This window comes from Trichosurus vulpecula, chromosome X (genome assembly GCF_011100635.1).
Source record: "Trichosurus vulpecula isolate mTriVul1 chromosome X, mTriVul1.pri, whole genome shotgun sequence".
In the NCBI taxonomy this organism is placed as follows: domain Eukaryota; kingdom Metazoa; phylum Chordata; class Mammalia; order Diprotodontia; family Phalangeridae; genus Trichosurus; species Trichosurus vulpecula.
Window position 1 is genome coordinate 15,408,431 of NC_050582.1, and position 25,119 is coordinate 15,433,549.

Consider the following 25,119-nt stretch of genomic DNA (forward strand, 5'->3'; position numbering starts at 1 on the left):
GGCCATTGTATAATTACATTTGCAAATCTTGTGACCCAAGTCTTATTCAAGAGGCCAGAGATGACCCCTTCGACTTCAACTAGTTGTTATCATACAAAACTTAATATCATCAGTGGAGAAAAAAATATGTACACTTCTGTCTGGGTTTGATGAACGATGTACATAGCAACCATCAATCTGCTTCATCATTTTCCTGAAATAGCATTCTCTTCTTCAGCAAAAATTTTATAGAAGGAGACTTTTTGGTTTTCCAAGGAAAAAGGAAAGTATTGCAATTCAGGGTGGTAATTGACATCCCTGCACCAACAGCGGAAGGGGGGCCGTATAAGAAGGAGAGCTAGAATGACTGATGGATATTCCTGAGTATAGCCTTTAGGATAAAAGGGTTTTCTATTGAATCTTTCATTCATTTGTTTATTAATTTATCAATTTTTGGCTAGCATTTTTATAGCACTCTTAAGTTTTGCAAGGTGTCTTATAAATATTATTCATGTCATTTGCTTCTCACAACAACCCTGGGAGATAGGTGCTATGATTATCTTCATTTTACAGATAAGAAAACTGAGGCAGACAGAGGTCACTTAGCCAGGTCATGCCTGACGCTCGATTTGAATTCAGCTCTTCCTTACTCCAAGTCTAGCACTGTCTCTAGTATTTCCAGTTCCAGTTATCCAAGTTATCTCTTCTCTCCTCCTTTTCATCTTGTCTTAAAAGCTAACAATTTTGGTTGTTTTTCTCTTGCCTCCTTCTCCTTTTTACTCACATGGATACTATGTTGGTCCATGTCAACACTACCTCTTTCCTGGGTTGTTCCAAACTAGACTTCTGTGTTCCCATCTCTCCCCTCTCCAGACATATCCCAATGCTGAAACACCAGCCTGATAATGCCACTCTTCTGCCTCACAGCCTTTTGTGACTCTCTTTTGCCTCTAGAATAAGATATATCCCAGGTATAGCTTATGGATAAATATCCTCCATTGATTGGCCTTTAAAGCCCATCACTACTGAATCCAGCTTAACTTTCCAGGCTCATTTTACATTGCTTCCCTCATGCTCTTTTTCTTCTTGACAAAATGGCCTTGCTATCTGACTTGTTGCCTTGCCCTCCAGACCTTAAGGATCACCACGTGCCCTAAAATGGACACCTTCTCTAGGTGTTGCCTCCCCTTGGAAGCAGGGACTGGCTTGTTTATCTATTGGTATCCCCAGCACTTAGCACCGTGCTTGACATATTGAATGTTTCATACTTTTTTTCAATTCTTTTCTATTGCCTATCCCTAGAATATTCACTGCTACCTGTAAAATTACCAGCTTCCTTCAAAACCCAGCTCAGGTGCCCCCTCCTACATGAATCCTTAGAATTTGTGCTCTCCTCTTCAAATGTATGTAGTATGTATATATACATATGTGTTTGTATATGTGTGTGTGTGTATGAGCTATGAACAGTTTTCTCATTTTCCATTCTCCCTAAATGACAGGTAAACTATTCCTTCCTCTCCTAGTTTGCTTGTAGTAACAGCCTTTATATCTAAATCGTGTACCCATTTTGACTTTATTTTGGTATACAGTGTAAGATGTTGATGTATGCCTAGTTTCTGCCATACTATTTTCCAGTTTTCCTAGCAGACTTTGTCAGATAGTGAGTTCTTATCCCACAAGCTAGAGTCTTTGGGTTTATCAAACAATAGATTACTATAGTCATTGACTACTATGTCTTATGTACCTAACCTTTTCCACTGATCCACCACTGTATTTCTCAGCCAGTACCAAGTAGTTTTGATGACTGCTGCTTTGTAATACAATTTAAGATTTGGTATGGCTAGGCCACTTTCCCTTGCATTTCATTTCATAATTCACTTGATATTCTGGACCTTTTGTTCTTCCAGATGAATTTTGTTATTATTTTTTCTAGCTTTATAAAACATTTTTGGTAGTTGGATTGACATGCCCTTGAATAAGTAAATTAATTTAGGTAGAATTGTCATTTTTATTATATTAGCTTGGCCTACCCACCAGCACCTGATGTTTGTCCAGTTATTTAGATCTGACTTTATTTGTGTGAAAAGTGTTTTGTAATTGTGTTCATATAGTTCCTGGGTTTGTTTTGTCAGGTTGACTCCCAAATATTTTATAATGTCTTCGGTAACTTTAAATGGAATTTCTCTTTCTATCTCTTGCTGTTGAGCTTTGTTAATAAATATATAGAAATGCCTATGATTTATCTGGCTTTATTTTATGTCCTGCAACTTTGCTGAAGTTGTTTATTATCTCAAGTAGTTTTCATTTGATTCTCAAGTATTCTCTAAGTATATCATCATATCTGCAAAGAGTGATAGCTTTGTTTCTTCTCTTCTGAATAGTTTTCACATTTTAAAACAGAGCCAGATTTCGCCCATGAGCAATAGCTTCCTGGATTGGGTAGTCATCAAGGATTGCTTTAGTCCAAGAACTCATTAGCCTGGTACTGAGTGTCTTGGTATGTCACTAGTTTGTCTCTCTGACAAGAGGCATGCCATCCATAAACAAGAGCGTTCTTGGGAGGAGATGCCAGGTCTCCACTCTACTGGCATGGCCAGTAATCAGGGTCACCTTGTAAGCATGTTTTTCTGGTATACACTGTCATCATGTTAAATTTTGGACTTCTTATAGATGTCATTAGACACAGTTGAAAAAGGTGAAAAGACCATTCTTCTAGCTGACCCTTCTTTAGAGTTTGAGCCAGCAGCTCTTTTGGAGCATGATTCATGATCGCTGACTTGCATAGCTGTTGGCCTATTTTCTATGTGAAACAGTGGCTCAGGAGCTGACCCTGTAACCAGGAGGATCTGAGATCAGGCTCTACCTCTTACAGATACTGATTGTGTGATCCTAGAAAAGTCACTTAACCTCTTTTGCTCTAAGCTGCTCTCTAACATGGTGAGTTGCAGAAAAGGTGCTGACCTGCATTAGTAGGAATTTCCTCACCTAGGGCTTCCCTCTATCAGTGAAAGCCCAGGTCCAGTTTCTGTCCCCTATAGAGAGTATGCCAAAAGGCTTAGTGCAGTTTGAAGTTTAAAGCTTAAAACCACATTAAGACTTTTCGGACAGTGGTATATGGTGGCAGAAAAGTTCCTGCTCTCTCTGCCCACCCCCAATATCCCAGCTCTGACTTTGGGTAAATTTAACCTACGTAATCCTTATATTTCTTCCTCTTCAGAAGCATCCTTTTAGTAGCAAAAAAATCCTGGTCACATACTCTGAATGATTATTTTTCAAAGCCTTCTCCCTATTTCTCTAAAAACTTACTTTTGTTCCCACTCTTATTTGTTCATAACCACTTACATTGTGTGAAGTTGCCAATTGATTGAAACTCACTGTGGCTGTCTTCTTTGATACCAGCTTTAAAATTAACTATTTTTCTGAGTTCAAAAGGAAATGAGTCACAGAAACACTTGGATAGATGAGGGAGGCAGACCTGACATTTATCAATTACACTTCACAAGTCCTAGGAAGTTGATCAAACAATATGGAGCTATAAGCGTGTTCCCTTTCTGATGCTGCTACAAAATCATAACAGAGAGATCAGCTACTTGTGAAAAGAATCCATTGCAACAACTGAATTGAGAGACATGTTATTCCTTTCAAATAGCAGTTTCTAGCCATAAGAGACAAAGATGGAGGATGGGGGTTATTCTTTTATAAAATGAAAACTCCTGAAGGAAAACATCTTGTATTTTTCCTTCTTACCCAGAGTCCTAGATGTTTAGAGCTGGTAGTCATCTTATTCCTTCAATTTACTGCTGAGGAAACTGAGGCACAGAGAGAGGAAATGACTATCCCAAGTTGTTCACTCTTGAATTTGCTTTTTTTCTGATTTTACATTATGTTCAATGTATTTAATTTCAGTTATTCTTGTTAGCATATCAAAATGAAAGTCAGCCTCTTCATCACGCCTCTGTCTAGATGCCCAAAACAAGTAAACAGTTGATGTGATTATTTTGGCTGTTGAGGTAGACTAGTTGGTCAATCACCGTTCAGTAAGTCATGTTGACTGTAGTCATGTGACCATATCTTAGAATAGAGTGTTGGTCTGTGCCCAGAAGCTGCAGTCTTTGGATTTTTCAAACAGCAGATTACTAGAGTCATTGTGTACCTACTCTGTTCTACTTATCTAACACTATTTCTTAGCCCATACCAAACAGTTTAGATGATTGCCACTTGATAATACACCTATAGATCTGGTATGGCCAGGCCACCTTTCTTTGCATTTTTTTCATTGATTCTGTTGATCTTCTGGACCTTTTGTTCTTCCAGGTTAATTTTGTTATTTTTTTAGCTCTATAAAATAATTTTTTGGTATTTGGAGTGGTATGGCAATGAATGAGTAAATTAATTTAGATAGAATTATCATTTTTATTCTATTAGTTCAGCCTACCTACGAATAATTAACATTTTTCCAGTTGTTTAGATCTGACTTTTTTGTGAAAAGTGTTTTGTAGTTGTGTTCATACAGTTTCTGAGTTTGTCTTGGCAAATAGATTCCCAAATATTTTATATTATCTACAGTTATTTTAAATAGAATTTCTCTATCTCTTGCTGCTGAGCTTTGTTGGTAATATATAGAAATGCTGGTGATTTAAATGGATTTATTTTATATCCTGTGACTTTGCTAAAGTTCTTAATTATTTCAAGAAGTTTTTAGTTGATTCTCTAGGATTTTCTCAGTATATGATCATATCATCTGCAAAGAGTGATAGTTTTGTCTTCTCATTGCCTATTGAAATTCCTTCATTTTCTTTTTCTTTCTTATTGCCAAAGCTAAAATTTCTAGTACAATATTGAATAATAGTGGGCATCCTTGTTTCACCCCTGATCTTTTTAGGAAGGCTTCTAGCTTGTCTACATTAAGTTTATCTCCAAAAATATATTTTAAAACAATTTTATTAATTTCTTTCCCCATAGATAATGCTTGCTGATGCTTTTAGATAGATACAAATTATCATTTAAGGAAAACTCCTTAATTCCTATGCTGTCCAGTGCTTTTATTAGGAATGGGTGCTGAATTTTGTCAAAAGCTTTTACTGCATCTATTGAGATAATCATATGATTTTTGTTGGTTTTGTTATTGATATGGTCAATTATGTTACAAGTTTTCCTAATATTGAACCAGGCTGGAAGTCCTGGTATAAACCCCACCTGGTCATAGTGTATTATCCTGGTGATATATGGCTGTGATCTCTTTGTTAATATCTTATTTAAATTTTTTGCATCGATATTCATTAGGGAAATAGGTCTGTAATTTTCCTTCTCTCTTTTGGCTCTTCCCGGTTTAGGTATCAGCACCATATTTGTGTCATATAAAGAATTTGGCAGGACTCATTCTTCATCTATTTTTCCAAATAGTTTACATAGTATTGGAATTAATTGTTCTTTAAATGTTTGGTAGAATTCACTTGTAAGTCCATCTGGCACTGAAGATTTTTTCTTAGGGATTTCATTGATGGCTTGTTCAATTTCTTTAAGTACTTTATTTTTCCTCTTCTCTCAATCTGGGCAATTTATATTTTGTAAATATTCATCAATTTCACTTAGATTGTCAGATTTATTAGAATACAGTTGGAAAAATAGCTCCTAATTATTGCTTTAATTTCCTCTTCATTGGTGGTGAATTCACCTTTTTCATTTTCGATCGTGGTAATTTGATTTTCTTCTTTCTTTTTTTTAAATAAAATTATCCAAAGACATCTTTTTTATTGGTTTTTTTTTCATAAAACCAGCTCTTAGTTTTATTTATTAGTTCAACAATTTTATTACTTTCAATTTTATTAATCTCTTTTTTGAGTTTCAGGATTTCTAATTTGATATTTAATTGGGTATTTTAATTTTTCTAGCTTTTTTAAATTGCATGCCTATTTCATTGATCTGCTCTTTCTGTATTTTATTCATGTAAATATTTAGTGATATAAAATTTCCCCTAAGTAGTGCTTTGGCCACAACCCATAAAATTTGGTATGTTATCTCATTATTGTCATTCTCTTTGATGAAATTATGGATTGTGTCTTTGTTTTGTTGTTTGACCCACTCATTTTTTAGGATTAGATTATTTAGTTTCCAATTACTTTTTCAACTATTTTTCCAGAGCCCAGTATTACATATAATTTTCTTCTATTTTTTTCATTCTTTTGATTTTGTTCGACTGACTCTTGATGTCTCTCATAGAGGCATTAGTTTACACTTCCCCAATCCTAATTTTTAAGAAGTTATTTTCTTCAGTTAGCTTTTGTACCTCCTTTTCCATTTGGTCAATTCTACTTTTAAAGGAGTTGTTTGCTTCCCTAGATTTTTTTCCCTTTTGGTCAATTCTATTTTTAAAGAGTTTTCTTCAGTCAATATTTGTGCTTCCTTTTCTAATGTGTTTACTATTTTTCTCATAATTCTCTTCCATAGCTCTTATTTCTTTTCCCATTTTTCTTCTACCTCTCCTATTGGATTTTGAAAATCCTTTTTGAGCTCTTCCAAGAGGACTTTTTGGGCCCTTTGAGGCTTCACATGTAGGTATTTTGACATTGTTATCCTCTTCTGAATTTGCTTTCATTGTCCCCGTTGCAATAGTACCTTTCTATGTTCAGGGGTTTTTTAGATTTTTTGCTCATTTCTTAAATTTGAGCTCTATTTCTGGGGCACAGGGGCCACTGTTAAAAGTTTGTTGCACTAGGGGGCCAGGGGCCTAGTCATTAGCTTGTAGAGCCAGGGCCTGTGGGGCTGGCAGCTTACCCACTGTACTCGGGTGGCCCAGCCTAGTCGTGCCTGTTGTTCCCTGGGTTCTGGGGCTGGCAGTTTGCCTGCTGCACTAGGGCTGGAGGCCTCACAGCTGGCCTGCTTTGTCACTGGCCTGCTGAGCCTGGACCCCAGGGCCTCAGTTGCTGATCTGTGCTGTGGTAAGAGCCTCCTGCTGGCTTGCCTGGATACCTCCTGTGCTGGGCTGTGATCCTACTTTACCCAAGTGAGACAGACTTTTCCTGCAGTCCTTCTAAGTTATCATAGACTGGAAAATTGTTTCACTATGTGTTTTTGTAGATTCTGTTGCTCCAGAATTCATTTAGAGGCTTGATTTAATGTTACTTCCGAGGGAAACTAGGGAGAGCTCAGGGAACTTCCTGGCATCTCTCTGCCATCTTGGCTCCACCCCCAATAATAGGATTCAATGGATGTCTTTTATAGCAATTCGACATTGGATAGAGATGAGAAAGCTTTTTTTTTTTGTAAAGGCTTAAAATTTGTGAGGGCTTTTTATAAAATGCTAATAGTGTGAATTGAGGAACAGTAAAACTGACCAACCAACACCTCAACTTGGTTGTGATAGGATATTGCTCTATAGGAGGTAGATATGCAATTGGTCAGATATGATCATTTGCCATATTAGAACCTTTGGGATATTTGAATTCTTATTATTCAATGTCCTTCACAGTCACTAATTAAAATCCAAATAAGCCCATCAGTTCATGTGAAACCCACATTATGTTTCCAGGAACCTGAGAGTTTAAAATGAAAAACAAAAATGTTTTGAACTTCCAAGAAGTTATTTTCAGAGGAGGAAAGAGTTGAAAACTGGAGTCAAGAAAAAGACTACATGCCAGATTGAAAGAACTTTGGGGAATTTTCAAAGCTCTTCCAAGCAGTTTGATCCTGGCATCCTCCTGAGTACCTGTTTACTGCTGGAACAATAATAACATCTACCTCTGTTATTACTGTTTATTTTTGTTAGAGATGCTACCATCAAGAAACAAATGGTGATATTTCCCAGCAGCCTGATGCTATTAAATACCACTTTGGTTGTCTTAGCAGCAGTGAGCAAAGCCGAGTATGTAATTTTGATTCTCAAATTCACAGATTGTTTTTTCTAAGCTCTCTTTGTACAAGATTAACTTTGTTATCCATTCATACATCACCCTCTTTATTAGGTCACTATCAAGAAAACAAGATTTGGAATGGAAAAGAAACCCAGCTAGGTTTGTCAGGATCTGTGGATCAGGAAGTAGTGGCTTTTACGCCACGGCCAGTACCATGGTGACTCCAGGAATTTTCATTGCTCTCTGACTTTTATAAAAAATTATTTTTTTTATTTGCTCATTGGTGGGAAGAGGTAGTAGGAGGCACTGTTTATTTAAAGAAAAAAATACATAGGCCAGAAGAAAAAGAAAACAGAGGGAAAAGGTGATTATAAATTATTATACATGTGCCTTTGAATCTCAGTTATTTACAAATTGTTTTTATTTACAGAAGAAAAATAAATCCTTTGTCCTTGGCCAAATAAAAACCATATCTTTACTCGTTGACTTTGAAACAAATACTTTCAAACAATATTGCACTATTTGGACCTTCCAAATCATGGTTATCCAACTTCCTCTGTGACAATGGGAAAGTCACTTGTGGGTCTCATTTTCCTTCTTTGTGAAATGAGGGGATTGGACTAGAAGATGTCTAAGGTGCCTTCCAATTTGAGATCCTACAAACCTACTGCCCTTGAATTGCTGCTGGGTGATGGGGGTGAGGGATTCACAGAAGAAAAGCTATGGTTAAAGATCTATGTTGTAAGTTCTAAGTAACAAATTCAGTTTTTGTAATTAAGAAAGAGTAGGGGAGGGGTGGTTACTGGAATGTTTTTTGGAGTTCTGGGGCTTAGGATTCAAATTCAACCACTGCAGAGCTCCTCTATTCTCTCTCTCCAAATATCACTATGACAACTTAGATTTATGTATGGAATTAAGGATGGGAAAGTGCTTTTTTGCCCCAGTTCTGTAAGACAGTAAACATATTATTACCTCCCTTTAACCAGTGAGTAAACTGAGGCTCAGAGTGGTTAAATGTCTTGCCTGTGATCACGGTTATCCCTTCCACATCATGACTTTCCCCATTGTAGTTTCGATATATCGTGGGTCAGCATAAGAAATACAATGGGAATTTGTAGTGAGTTTTGTGGAAGCCACAGATGACCCGCAAAGGTAGCAGACCACACAGAAAAAGTTTAGAAACTCAGAAATGCATAAAATATAGGTACAGTATTATATAATATCAATATATTTTATCTTTTAATACCATAATAATTCATACTTCTCTGGTACGAAGGGCGGACCAAAAATGTACATAGATTTTCTAAATTGGGGGAGGGGGAGGAACAACACACTGCACTCCTAACCCCTCCCACCCCCACCCCGTGATGTGGAAGGGATAACTGTACAACAATAAAGGTGAGAGCTGAGATTTGTAATTGGCTTTCTTGACTTCTAAGGCAAGAATTTTCTCTACTAGGTCTACTTTACATCTGTTATTTTTATCTCTATGTTGCTACAGAGGATGTTGCAAGATTCATATCCTGACAGAATGTGATCTGTGAACATAGACAAGTCTGTTCAAGGTACTAAGGAGAGGTACTAGGGAAAAAGAACTTCATTTCCCCCTTTAATTAATTTTCTCTCCCCCCCCCCCATGAATTGCTTTCTTAAATAATGAGTTCGCTATTTTGCACATATTAGGGAATGACATAGGGTTGATATTCTGGAGCATGGAGTTTTCTTCTGGGAGGCACAGCAGACCCAACTGGGTCCAGGATACAGGAGGCACACTCTCCCACTAAGGGGCCTGTGTTCACAAGGACAGGCTTCAGTCCTGGGTGAGTCGAGCCTCCAAGAAGAAGACTCAGACTTTTTTCTCACTCTCTTTGGCTTTTTCTGCCCCTAGTCTGGGAAAGTCATATCAAGTTTAGGTATGGCTGTACTCTAGGGCCTCCTTAAAAGGGCTGAAAAAGGTACTCAATATACAATGTAAATCAGGTATAAGCCCTTATTTATGAAGTCCTTGCAAAAGAAATGCGTAAATCGTAAAAGGCTCATAAGTGTGTATTGACAAAGATTTAACATATGAAACAGTAACCCTTCATTCCTATGATATTCTGCTGATGCCTAGAACATTGAAAAAGTATAAGGGTGGGCTTGGTTGAATAAATTAATCAATTCACCACACTCTATTTCAAGTAAATAACAAGGAACCTTGATCCCTTAATGAAGCAAGAACAATCTCAATCCACCAATCAAACATGAGATTAAGTGCAGAATGTTCTTGAATGAATTGGTGTGGCCTGGCTGGAAGAGTGTGTGAGTAAATTAAGAAAATGTGGTCAAGCCCTGAGCTCATATGTAGAGTAGAAGCCCAGGCCAGAACCCCCAAAATTCCAATGTCTGACATACATTTGAATTCCAGGGAGGAGTAAATGAAGAGGAAATGTTCCAGAGGAAATATCCCCTAAAGGATTTGGGAGCAGGGAGTGGGAGAACATTTCAGTTTTAGACTCGGTCTCTTTCTTTCATTCCCTGCCCTTCTCTCCAATCTTGGTCAGGGAACAATCCCATAAACTTCAAAGGACATGAATTTGAGACTTCCATTTTTCCCATGAGTATTATAGTATGCTTAAGTGGGACCTCTAGAGAACTCCATGAAGGAGAGAGAAGAACTTTCAGCACCCAGAGCTGTGGGCTACCTTTTTGCCACATGTGCTTTCTAAGCTTGAGCCCACTTTCCCACGGCCTCTATCAGTACTTGTAGGAGGGTATGTTATTGACTTGGTGAGTTGGGGGGGAAACAAAGTTTTATACAAACTCTTCTTACTCCTTCAACTTAGTAAATATCCCCTTTCTAAAACCTACTTAAATATGATTGAGGACATTGATTTTCAACTGATAGTCTTGGGAGGAAGTAGACATAAGTGTGTATGGCGTGGGAGGGTGGCTTGTGAGCTTTATAGCTTTAGAAAAAAATACTTTCCCTCACCGTCTTGGGGCTAACCCCAGAGCCCTGAGGGGATGTAGTAGCTACACTATGGAGAACCAACTCATTCTGGCAACTGGGAGTTGGGATAAGTGCCTCAAACTATGCAGTTAGTGAGTATCTCCCTCAAGGACCATGTCTTCTGATAAGCTAGATCCATCTTAGATGGAGCTGTAGAAAACATCTGCTGCCCATCACATCCAAGTGAGGAACTCAGGAACACGTGAACTCGTTAAGTAGTCACTCCCAGAAGTCTCTCATGATCAATGCTCAGCCATCTGTATTTAGGAGAGAAACACAAGCAGAAGTGCAGCCAGGAGCCCTAGTAACACATGTACCCACTGCCATGCATAAATAGACACTGTGCCTGCCTGGGTGGAGAGGAGCCCTTCTCCTCCCTACCCCCCACACGCTGTAAGTTCAAGAGACAGGCTGGCACAATACTCATGTGAAGAAGAGAGCGCCAGGGGGTAGAATAACTCTTTTTTAAGGTCTAGTGGATTGGCCACTTTCCCCGGGCAATTTGATGACTCCCCCCACCCTGAACACACACACACAGACACACACACACACACACACACATACATACATATCATAAGGACCAAGGGGTCATAAAGGGATTTCTTGGTGACCCCAAAGTGGAAGTCCTTCAGAGCTGAGTCAGAGAGTTTAAATCAGTCCCACACCTGCTCCGTAGGCTGTACTCCAATCCAACCCTTGCTACCTAAATCGATCCCAACTGGTCTCAGTTGCCCAATGGGCTAAAACTGATTGTCCCAATCTGAGATCAAGCTCTAAATGAGGACCTAGAGGAAGGAAACATCAATTTTTAAAAATCCTTTTCAAACACATCTTCGCATATATGTGCTTTAAAAACCCTCTAAGAGAAAGAAACAGGTGTCTGGTATCCATTTGTAAATCATTTACTTGCAGAGTTACAGAGTTTTCTCCCTGACAGGTGGGACACAGTGTAGAAATGGAATTGCTGATTATTTTAGGTAGTTTCACAATAATTAATATGTCAAGAAACTAAAATAATAAAAGCTAAAATTAATGTAGTGATGCAAGGTTTCCAAAGTTCGTTATATCTATCATGTGGGGCACCTTGTGAGCCTCAGTTTCTTCATTTGCAATTAGTAGATCGGACCAATGATCTCTAAATTGGCCTCTAACCCTAACACTTTGATTCCATGATTACAAGCAGTAGCTAAAAGAATAGTACAGGCCAAACATATGTTTGGAGGGGGAAGAAATATGGCAGGCACTCACCTTGTGATGAATTCATCCTGCTAAATTGACACACATGCATACATGCATAAATACATATACACATACACACATGTACTGGTATGCATGGCTATATGTATACAGACACACAGACATGCACATACACCCACCAGCAGTGATAGATAGACAATAGATAGGTAGGTAGATGATAGATAGGTAGGTAGGTAGATAGATGGATAGACAGATGATAGATAGATTGCAGGTAGATAGATAGATAGATGATAGATAGATTATAGATGATAGGTAGATGGATAGACAGACGGATAGATAGATGATAGATTGATAGATGATTGATAGATAGATGATAGGTAGATAGATGATAGTAGATAGATAGATAGACGATAGGTAGATAGATGATAGGTAGGTAGGTAGATAGATGGATAGACAGACAGACAGATAGATGATAGATTGTAGGTAGACAGATAGCTGAATAGATAGACAGATAGATTATGGATGATAGGCAGATGGATAGACAGATAGATGATTGATAGATTGATAGATAGATGATAGGTAGATAGATAGATAGATGATAGATTATAGATGATAGGCAGATGGATAGATAGATGATTGATAGATGATAGATTGATAGATAGATGATAGGTAGATAGATGATAGGTAGATAGACGATAGGTAGATAGATGATAGGTAGGTAGATAGATGGATAGACAGACAGACAGATGATAGATTGTAGGAAGACAGATATCTGAATAGATAGATAGATAGATAGATAGATGATAGATATAGATGATAGGCAGATGGATAGATAGACGGATAGGTAGATGATTGATAGATTGATAGATGATAGATTGATAGATGATAGGTAGGTAGGTAGATAGATGGATAGACAGATAGACAGATAGATGATAGATTGTAGGTAGACAGATAGCTGAATAGATAGATAGATGATAGGTAGATGGATAGACAGATGGATAGATAGATGATTGATAGATTGATAGATGGTAGATTGATAGATGATAGGTAGATAGATGATAGGTAGATAGATAGATGATAGGAAGATAGATGGATAGATACAGACAGATATATAGATAGATGATAGGTAGATAGATGGATAGATAGATGATAGGTAGACAGATAGATAGATAGATGATAGATGATAGATAGATGATAGATGATAGGCAGATGGATAGATACATGACAGATGGATAAATACACAGACAGAAAGATAAAGATAGATACATAGATGATAGGTACGCAGATGGATAGACACAGACAGACAGATAGATAGATAGATAGATAGATAGATAGATAGATAGATAAGGTAGATAACTGCTGGTGATTACTATGCCCATTACACTGTTTTTTTAACCTAAAGTTTGTCTATTTTATTTTTTACCTAAAAAAGGTGCAAGCCCAGAAACAGACTTGTATCACAGGACTGGTTTTAATAAGAGGGTCACCAAAGAGCCACTAGGTAAATTTTTTTCAGAGAACCTTACAGGTGCAAAGGACCCCCGAGGTAATCTAGTCCAGCCTGTACCCGAATGGGATTCTCATTGCACTATCCAGATGTGATTATGTAGAACTTGCCCCCTCTCCCCTCCCCCCCTCCAGCCATCCCATACCTGTAGCCAATCAGGAGTCCTGAGCAAGGTAGCAGTGCTGCTGTGCCCCATCATGAGCCCTGCTTCTTGCATGGCACCACAGTCAGCATCTAGAGGAGCAGGTGTTTTAAGAGAAGCGACCCTACCACCACCCTCTGCTGACCAAGTGCCACAGGGAGGCAGGTTAGCCTAAGAGCCACAGGAATAATAGAGCTCCACCCCCTGCCCCTGGCCTTGCTTCCATCCTGGACCCCCACAGCCATAATCTAGCATGCAAGTGCTGCAGCCATGAACCCTTTAGCCTCCTTAGCCTGTCCTACTGAAAACCTGGAAAAGAAAGCTCTTGCCACCAGTCTTTGACACTGTCAAATGGCTCAACTTTACAAAAGGCCATGATTTTATGGGTCTAAAGGACCAGCAGCTGAAACCTCCTCCATATGCATTGTATTCCCCTATTGAAATGGGAGCCCCTTGATAGCAGGAACAGCTTTTCTGTGTATCCCCAGTGGGTAGCACATAGTGAGTACTTAGTAAATGCATATTCATTCATCCATTCAGTTTCAAGAGAGCCCATTCCATATATGTACAGCTCCAAATGTTAGGGAAATTATTCCTTACATTGACGCCACTTCTCCTATTCCTTGGTTCTCTCTTGTGAGGACAAGCAGAACAAGCCAATTCTTCTCCCACATGACAACCCTTCATCTCCTTTGCTTGAGCTAAGGACTTTTTATGCTACTCCCCCTAGCCAGCCGCCGCTGTAGGCCTCACATTCTGAAGGCTCAGCCAGCCAGGGGGCTCTTACCAGGCTCTACTCTGCACTCCCAGCTATTTCTAATCCCTCCCCCCGAACCTGGATTCTGACAGGTGAGCTTTCATCTTATACAACCCAGAACCATACCTCTCTATCATTTCCCTGATATTGCTAAACCATGCTGTAGCAAGGGTATCTGGTGATCCCCTTTCCAATTCCCCTTTGTGTTTTTATCTTCCCCCATTAGAATGTAAACTCCTTGAAGACAGAGCTGTTTTGCATGCTGGTATTTGTATCCCCAGACTGTAGCACAGCCTGACACACAGTAAGCATTTAATAAAAATACCATTTCATTCATTCATTCACTTCCACTCCAAACCCTGGTACTGAGTATGCCGTATGGTTGCTATTGGGTCACTGCTCACCACCCCCACCATTAAAGTTACTTATATTCCTTCTATCATAGAATAACATATCTTGCAAAGCTGAGGATACAATCCTCCCTGTAAAACAAAGAAAGAAAAAGCAAGGATTTTTAACAGAATTGATGATTTTGAAGCATACCTGTTGAGAAAACCAAAGGTGGGCAGAATCCTTGAAAAGCAAATGAAATGGACCAAAAAAAACCCTGATCACTTCTGCTTGCTGACAGAATATTTTATTTAAAGAACCTCAGAAGTTCAATGAAAATCTTTATTAAAACAATAGCTTAAAATGTCATGATACAGAACAAAGCGATATATGTTATTTTAAAAGATCAGCAGGTAAAATTATAAAATTATATTCAGAGTAAATTATAAAATGCATAAAATATATGGGACTTAACATACTAATACACACTCAAGATTTCCTTTAAGTAAGACTTAAATAATTGGAAAGATTCATTGATCTTTGCAGGGCTGTACCAATTATAATAGAAATGCCAATACTATCGAAATTAATTTGGGAATTTAATGCCATACTGATTAAACTACTAAAAGGAATGATTACTTTGCAGAACCAGACTAAATAACAATAAAATTTGTTTGGGGGAACAAAATATCCAAAATTTTAAAGATAATAATGAAAAAAAGGTAAGAATGAAAGGGGCATCAGCAGATGCCAAGTGATTTTACAAAACAGTAGTCACGGAAATTATTTGGTGAGTTTTGAAAAACAATATAAAAGAGGGCAGTAAAACCATCAATTAAATGAACATAGTACCCCAAGAACACAAAATATTTAAGGAAGGATGACCCATTTGATAAGAACTTCTGGGAGAGAGGGTTGGACTTGGTATCAGGAAGACATAGATTTGATTCCTGTCTCAGAGATTAGCTGATTGACCCTGAGCAAGTCCTTAACCTCTCCAAATCCGTTTCGTCAGCTATAAAGTGGGAGTCATAGTATCTATGTCACATAGTCAAATTAAATGGAATCCCTGTAAAACATTTCAGAAACTCAACGATGCTATAGCAGCGTCAGCTGTTAGTACTTTAACTTTGCATATCTGAAATCCCAACAAGTTTTGTGGTTCCAGAATAGGTAAGGTGGCTAGACACTGGTAAACAGCAAATACGAACTCACAGTTTTCAAAAGTGCTAGATCCAATTCTCCATTTTCTGATTTAGGTATAGCCTCTGCTAAATCCCAGAAGCTTAACTGACACCACCCTTCTCTCCCTCCTCCCACCTCCCTCCTCCCACCTCCCTCCTCACACCTCCCACCTCCCACTTCCCTCCTCCCCCCGCCCAAGCCCAAGTTTATTCTAGTCGCTACCTAACATAGAACATAACCTTCTGTAAACATTTAACAATTCTATCAGAATGAACTCTTAGAAGAACAAATATTTTATTTCAATTCAAAACTTTGTTGTTTAACCTGTTCAGATTATTTTACTAGATGAATGATCTGATGGAGCAGCACCACTTGTGAGTGGCAATTTCCCTACGAACTAAGAACAATGCGGCTTTGTATTTCAAAGTTTCACAACAAAGCTAGAATGAGGCAAAACGCTGTTGCCATTGTCGTAGTGTTAATTTATTTGGCCCATTTTTCCCTGTGGCTGCCCCTGTACCTGGAGGATGTACCAGGTAACACAAATCTGTGTCTAGTTCACAGATGCTTCATTCTAAGAAAGCATGTGCACACATCTACCCATTTCCTTCTAGCAGGGATGCACATCAATTATATCTGATAAAGAGAGGATGTTCCTCATTAGCATCCCACCATCTCTTGACACGTTTCTAGAAACAATGAATGGTTTTCCCCACATTTTACAATGCATATTCTTTTGACCTTTAAAGCAGCTGCTGCTGCTCTTGGTGACCTTTGGTAGGTGCTCCTAGAAACCACGAAGGTCTCAATTTCTTTTTCTTAATGTCTAAAATTCACACCAAGAGTAAATGTCAAATAGGCTAATTCAGATATCTAAGTAATGCCAATAATGTCTAATAATTATTAACATGCCATTTTAAGTATATTATATAGAAATATAATGATACATTGGTAAACATGTCTAATGCCATTGTAGCTGGAAATTGTGGCAACTGAGGTTCTTATTGAAGTTATTCTTATAGCAAGGTAAGATTTAATTAAGACATTTATATGGCTAAACATTCCACTTTAAAATATTGCTAATTCAATATCATATTTAAAGACAAGAGCAAAACAATTTAACGACCGTGGTGTTGATCTGTAGTTGTGCAGCATGTGCAGCATCCGAAATCTTGCTGAGCGGGCAGTTCCTTCACAATCCTTTGGGTTGCTTTTAGTGGCAGTTGCTTCTTATCACTGAGTTCACCTGCCCTCCTTGCCACAACCCTTCCTGGAAAGCAGATTTACATTTCCTCCTCCTGGGGAGGGCTTGCAGAGGCAGCCATGGCAATACTGCTCTGTCCTTCTTGGCTCTCCTGTCCAGTTTCAGCCGAGGGATCACTGACTTCATGCTGGGCCTCTAAGTAGAAGATGGTATCTTGCACTTGCTCTCGGATCTGAGTAATCTGCACTTCTATGTGTTGATAGGCGTCCTTCAGAACTTTCTCCTCCTCCTTATGCTGGTTTTCTAAGACAATTTGGTTGGCTATCAGGTTCTTGTTTTTTTCTTGCTCCTCCTTGAGCTCAGTGAAGAGTTCGGATACTTGTGCGTTCAGAAGGGTACACTTTTCCTCCGCAGCTTGCTTTTGTTTTAGTAAGTCATTTATTTCACATTCCTGTTTACTACATCTCTCAATTATTAAGGAAAGTTTAGCCTTCATGTTGTTAATTTCCTCATGGTACTCCCTTTCTATTTGCATTATCTTCTGTTCCCAAAAGATTTGCTGAGATTCAAGACGTTTTGACAGTGAATATGAGTACTCTAGCTGGAGAGCAGTAATTTTCTCTTCATTTGTGTCTTTCTCATACTGTCCCATATAGCTAGAGCTGTGGCATGTTTCTGACTGGACATAATTATTTTCAATATAGTCCCAGACTTTGTGGTCATTTACTTGCATCACATATGCGTGCTTTGTTTCATCAAAGTGCTTGTCAGCATGCCCTAACACAGCTCGTCCACACCCGAAATAGCCACAAATCAAACAAATATGGAGGCTTCCCGTAACCCCACATTCAAAACACCTAGCTTCTTCTTGCTCTGGCATATGGAAGTAACTGCACACTGGACACATCATGCTTGTTGGGTTCTGGTAACTCTCGTCCTCAAAGCTTTGGTCACATAACCAGGTGAGGATGCTTTGCATGGAATCACCGGTTCTCTCTAGACATACGGTGCACCGAGGAAGTTCTATAAGGTTTTTCATTGGAAAGCTGGCCCTATCTGATTTTAGTGCTTCAAACCTCCCCACATAAACCAGCTGACAGGCCTCACTGTCCTTTTCGTTAAAAGAGCAACCATTGTACACCATGTAAAAGTTATCAGCAATATCTTCAGCAACAAATTTGATCAGTGCCATATACTGGCTAAGAGTAGCGTCTTTAATAATTTTTACCTCATCGATGACTTCCTGAAACGGTGCCAAGAAACTGCGTAGGTTATCCCGGGTCATCATGGCTGGAATGTTGAGGATACCCAACATGGATCTGTGCATCACCCTTTCTTTCGTTGTTGCTTTTCTGGTAGCCTTGTACAGGTGCAGAAAACCATGGAGCTCTTCCTCCTCCGGCCATGACTGGGCACCGGCTTGGCTGGCCTGCACATCTAGGGCTGCCGAAGCACCGATCTCGCTTTCATTCTCGTTCTGGCTCTCGCTCTCCCTCTCGCTATTGCTCTCGTTCTCAGTCTCTGCCACCTCAACCGAAAAGCCGATCTCGCTATAGTCCATAAAACAGCACTCACTCTCGTCTGGCTCGACTGCAGGCCAGACCTCAACGTCATCCAGGCCTCCTACCTGAGCCAGGTCTGACGGAGGATTCTGAGGTGGAACTGCCACTGCAGCTTCTACTTCAGCTGGAACTGGAACCGTTTCTTCAAGGCTGCTCCCAGCAAAAGCTGGTGACAGCTCTTTGCCCTGGTCATCAGACATGTTGTCCAGGGTTAGAGTTACGATTAGGCCGTGGAGAGAGAAATGGCCGCCCAAAGACCGAGTCCGCCCTTGAGCTCTCGGCAAGGAAGTGACGCAGTCAGAAATTTTGTTACTTGATTGGCTGGGCTGAAGGAGGGCAAAGGTTGGAAGCAGAAGTGCGCCTGCGCAGCCATCCTGCCTCAGCCCTTCCCCCTTCTGCCGGGCCTCACCCCAGCGGAAGACACTCCAAACACAGTGAAGGAAGCTTAGTGGAGAACTACTTAGGCTTAGATTATAGAGCACCCCGCTCAGTGACTTGCCTGGAGATCTATCCGGCCCAGTGGAGGCGCATGTATTTACATGTGTACTTGTAAAGCTAGATGGCGCAGTGAATAGGGTACCAGCCCTGGAGTCAAGAAGACTCGTCTTCCTGAGTTCTAATCAGACTAAAAGACACACTTACTGGCTTTGTGACCTGGGGAAGTCATTTCACTCCCTTTGCCTCAGTTCCTCATCTGTACAATGGATACACACTGGAGAAGGAAATGGCGAACCAATCCAGTATCTTTGCCAAGAAAACCCAAATGGGGTCGCAAAGAGTCGCACAATAACAAATTCATTTTTCATTGCCTTATGATCTAGTTCCCCAGAAGAACTTTTCCAAAATGTGTTTCTCTCAGCCACTTCTCCCTTATCAGCAGATGATTTCATCTGCTTTGCTGAGGCCAGCCTACCCTTTTCTAGGAGCACCCCAATTCCCTCCCAGTTACCTCTGAACACATTTATCTTTGCCCAGCCCTCCCTCTTTCCTCCTTCCTCAGAGAAAGGACGTCCTTACTAAAGCTTATCCCCTTTCCCTTTCTCCCTCCTGCTACTGTGATCTCACCAGCCTTTTTTTCCTCTAGCAATCAGTTCCCTCTACACTCTCTCCTCCATCTGTGAATCTATGTTCAGGTCATTCCTATCGTTAGAGCCTTTCTCTGTTTGTTTGGGTTTTTTGCTCCCCCTCCCCCCTATCCCACCTTTGTTTCACTGCCAAACTTTTAAAACAACTAATAGCTTCCTGTAGCTTTAAAGTTTGCAAAAAACTCCTTATATCCACGATCTCATTTGACCTCACCACAACTCTGTGAGGTGTGTGCTCCTCTGGGTGTTACAAATGAGAAAAATAACACTCACAAGTAAAGTGATTTGCTTATGGTCATCTAGATGACAAGTTTCAAACAGCTAGTCTCAGAAACAGGATTCAAACCCACATGTCCCCAGTATCAGAGTTTAATACTGTATCCTCTACCTCAGGCTACCTCTCCATTGCCTCAATTAGGCTGCTTCCACTTCTGTCTCACAAATTCATTCCCCTGCAGTCTGGTTCTAGAAAACATTCCCAACAATAAGCTTTGTATACCTTCCTATCTATACAACCAAATATAATCAAGACAAGTGTATACAAAATCCAGGAGAATAATTTGACCCTCTTGCAAATGGACTTGTACCCCCATAGCACCTTATAGTTGAAATTAGATGAAAGTGTCTAAAATCTGACTGCATCATTGACGTCAAAACTTTGGTAAGTTCAGTAGCAGTAAAACAACATGCAACTAGATATACCAGAGACAATAGAGATGCACCTAGATGACAGGCCCATTAAAGATTACTTTTCCATATGATCATAAAATATTCCCTTCATCTACATAAATACAATCCACATAAATTTGCCCTAAGTCATGGCAAATTGAGATTTGATGAACCCCTAAAGATTGCTAGGTTTCCACATTTGATGATGCTTCACAGTCTGTTACTAAGGGAGTATCTAAATTATACACTCAAATGAAGAATTTCCTGCTTAATTGCCAGTTTTGACCAGATATTTGGCCAGATATTGACCAAATCAGATAAGCCCTAATGGCTAAAAGAACATGAGCCTGCTATGCCATGACTGCAATGGTGGGCTGTTCCCCCATAAACCTCTTTGTCCCCTCCCTCAGCTTCTCATAATAGGTGTATGGCTAGTACAGACTGTCTTCTGTAAATTTCATCCTACCTGGAGGGGAAAAAGTCTTTGTTATTTTTCACATCTGCTTTTAATATGCCTGCCACAGTCAGGGAGATGAACTCTGCAACTGTGCCTGAGAATTACAGGTTATTAAGTTTTGCTTTATAAATGAGATGCTCAAAATTGACAAAAAATTACTACCTCTCAGTTAATTTCTTTCCATGCTCAGTTACTTCCCTGACTACCTTGGCAATAACTTGAACAAAGAAAATTTGTCAAATTCATTTTCACATTAATAATAAAACCCATCATAGATACCAGACCAAGGAATTCATTGTTGGGTATGCTCTGACTGAATAAATGCTCTGATGAGCCCTGGGGCCTCAACTGCCAACATCTCTTAGGGGATCAGAAACTGGAGTCAGACCTTCATCTTCCAGCAGCCAGAAAGGAAGTGCAAGTCAGGAGAAAAAAAAGACGCATTTACTTATTGTTTCCCTGGCCTGTAACTCACCCCATATAGGTTCTGTTTAGAATAGGCTGGTGCTCAAAATTGGTGAGAGTTCCATTTGGCAGTTTCCAGCTGCCTTGACCTCATCAATGGATTCCGCCTCATTTGAAAGATAAAGGTTCTTTTTTATGTTTTTTTTTATTTCCCTGGGATCCCCTACACAAGAGTAGAGATTCAAGAGAAAGGGAAGAATGACAAGTGTTCATACCCCAAAACCATTGTGGATTACCCACAAGAAAGTTGGCAAGCCTCTTTTGTCTAGCTGTCACATTTTCTCCTTCAATCGATGCCTAACTCTGCTGCTTGGCTTATGGATTTATCAATTTCATATTAGCAACCTTAGCAACCATTTAACCCAACCTGTCATTTTATACATGAGGAAAAACAGGCCCAGAGAAAATGAGTGATTTGTACAAGGTCACATAGGTAAGCAAGTGACGATTTCAAGATTTGAACCCATGTCTACTGACTTGGATTCCGCTGTTCCTGCTAATGTACCTCTCTGCCTATGAGATGTTTTTTAGCAACTTGACTCATTGTTGAACATTAAATCCCTTCATTTCTCCTCTTTTGCATCATATTTTATCCTTCTAAAAAACCTCTAATTCTGAAAACAGAGGTTTTGGGGATGTGGACTATTACTTTGTTTGTCTGGACTATTCTAGCCCTGGTTTTCCCGTGACTTGGCACCCCCTCCCCATAATTGTGTATGTGGCAAAATTTTCCCAGCTTGTAGCCTCTCTGTGATATTCCCTTTGGCATTTAAAACATCTCCTTTATGGCCAAGTTTCCCAGAAACTCAAGAATGCTGTCAGGCATCCTGGAGGCCTTGTCATGCAACACGTAGTGAGCTGGAAGACTACTTTGTCCATGCCTATCACTGTGCTATGGAGGTAATAAAAAAATCCAGAGAGTGTTCCTTCTAGCAATTTGTGATCTGGTTAAAAATAATCTTCTTACAGCATGGTGTAGCCATGCCACAGTTGTGTTTAAGAAGTTTAAGTGGCTCCCTATTACCTCTAGGACCAGTTACAGACTTGGTGTTTGATACCAATCACAGTCTGGTTCCAGCCTTCTTTTTTAGACTCATTTCCCATTAATCTTCATCATTCATTTGCTGTTTTAGCCAAGTTTCCAAACCTGGTGTTCTATTTCCTGCTTCCATGCCTTTGTACAGGCTGTCATGCATGCCAGGAATACCTCCTTACAGAGAGACACCTATATAGGTTAATGTGTAGAGCACTGGACTTCAAGTCAGGGAGACCTGAGTTCAAATCCAGCCTTAGATACTAACTATGTGATCTTAGGCAAGTCACTTCACCTCTATTTGCCTCAGTTTCTCATCTGTAAAATGGAGATAAAAATAGCACCTACCTCCCTGGGTTGATTTGAGGATCATATGAGTTAATATTTGTAAAGAACTTAGCACAATCTGGCACATAGTAGGCACTTAGTAAACGCTTTTTTTCTTCCTTTTTCTGCCTCTTAGAGTTCATTACTTCGGGGCAGCTAGGTGGCACAGTGAGTAGAGCACCGGCCCTGGAGTCAGGAGGACCTGAGCTCAAATCCAAACTCTGACACTTGACACACTTACTAGCTGTGTGACCCTGAACAAATCACAAAACCCCCAATTGCCCTACCTTCCCCCCAAAAAGAAGATTAAAAAAAGAATTCATTTCTTTTTTTAAGACTCAGCTTCTGTGCCTTTCCTGATTCCTGTCATTATTATTGTTCTCTTCTGTACCAGTTATGGCCCAGGAGTCCTTTGCCCGGTCGCCACTGTCCATACAGGAATAATCATGTCAGTCAATACTTAAATTAATTCAGGCTATTCACTGGAAGGTCGAAAGCTGAAGCTTAAATACTTTGACCACATAATAAGAAGATGGGACTCATTGGAAAAGCCCCTGATGTTATATATTTAGTATGATCATACATGTATAGCCTGTATCAGATTGCTTGCTGCTTGGGGGAGAGGGGAGGGAGGGAGCAAAAAAAAATTTGGAATCCTATAAAAGTGAATGTTGAAAACTATCTTTACATGTAATTGGAAAAAAATCAAATGCTATTGAGTAGAAAAAAATTAAAAAGTGGGAAAAAAGACCCTGATGTTGGGAAAGATTGAAGTTGAAAAAAGGGACAGCAGATGTTGAGATGGGTAGCATCATAGAAACAAAAAACATGAACTTGGCCCAACTTTGAGAGATATTGGAGGACAGAAGGGCCTGGTGTGCTGGTCCACGGGGTGACAAAGGGTCAGACATGACTGAATGATTGAACAACAGCAACACACAGGGCTAATTTACCAGCAATACAGACCCAGGACCCAAGAGGAGTAGATTTGCTCCCGGAAAGCTAACCTTTCAAACCTGACCCCCAGAAGTTATAGCAAACATACCACACACTTTACTGGTGTGTAGTGACTTCCCAAACTACATTTTTTTATATGTCAAATCCTGTGTGAAAAAGCAAGCTGAAAAACCTGCATATTCACCTAGCTCAGTTCTATGTAACTTTGTATTTATTAACAGACAAAATAACAGGTATAATTTATCATTGTATCCTCAGAATTCAGTGATTAGCATAGAGATGATGTCCCTGAAATTATACTGTAATTTTAAGCTTAAATAGTTTGTTTGGTTTTTTTGTTTGTTTTTGTTTTTTGGCAGGGCAATTGGGGTTAAGTGACTTTCCCAAGGTCACACAGCTAGTACGTGTGTCAAGTGTCAGAGGTTAGATTTGAACTCAGGTCCTCCTGACTCCAGGGCCAGTGCTCTACTCACCGTGCCACCTAGCTGCCCTAAGCTTAAATAGGTTGAAGGACCCTGTCTGTATAAATGTAAATTTTCTGTATATATTCCATGTGTGCAGAGATACTAAGAGCTATAAATATAGGTATATGTAGATCTATGAGGCTGGATAAAAGGGAATTCTTGAGCAGGAGTCAGTGCGGTCAGGCTAGACTTCACCAATTGTCAGTTGGATTGGGCGATCCTAAGGGTTTATGTAGCTTGGTTTGGGTTTTTGGTATCATCAGTGTATGGAACTACTTCTGCCCACTCAGCTCAGAGACTCACCTGTATGAAAAATGCTAGCCATCTTCAGACAGAGAACCGATGAGCTCTGAGTGCATATTGAAGAATACTTTTTCTATTTGTTAAATTTGTTTTGCTTTGTTTGTTTTGCAACATGGCTAATATGGAAATATACTTTGCATGACTTTATGTGTGTAGTTGATATCATGTTGATTGCTTTCTCAATGGGTAGAGGAGGGGTGGAAGGGAGAGAATTTGAACTCAAAATTTAACAAAATAAATGTAAAAATTTTTTTTAAAAAAAGCCTTATCCATAACTTAGGGAGTCAGAGAGACTTGCCTGGAGCATTATGAGGACTAGCCCTGGGTCACACCCTTAACATGTGTTAGAGTCAGTTCTTCCTGACTCCAAGGATGGCAATCTATCCACTGTGACACCTTCTCTCTCATGATATATATTATATATACACACACATACATCACATGGATATATAATATAAATATACACACATATATGTACTTAACCTATGTAGGACAGTCTAAGTTCTTCATACTTTATAGGAGGAACATTTTGAAAGAAATTCACTTTGGCTGCTGGAAACCCCATTTCCACTTAGAAAATAACTCCACTTGAAACAACACCTGACAGTTTATGTATTTGCTACTTGATTCAGTTTCAGACTTCAAGCAGTACAA

At 39.5% G+C, this 25,119-nt stretch overlaps 1 protein-coding gene across 1 annotated transcript; it reads right to left on the reverse strand.

Moving 5' to 3' along the window:
• Positions 1-17,222: 17,222 nt before the first annotated feature.
• Positions 17,223-18,905, reverse strand: LOC118832711 (BRCA1-associated protein-like). The gene has a single exon (XM_036740039.1). It carries the CDS (start codon positions 18,903-18,905, stop codon positions 17,223-17,225), a length of 1,683 nt encoding a protein of 560 aa, XP_036595934.1.
• Positions 18,906-25,119: the final 6,214 nt, after the last annotated feature.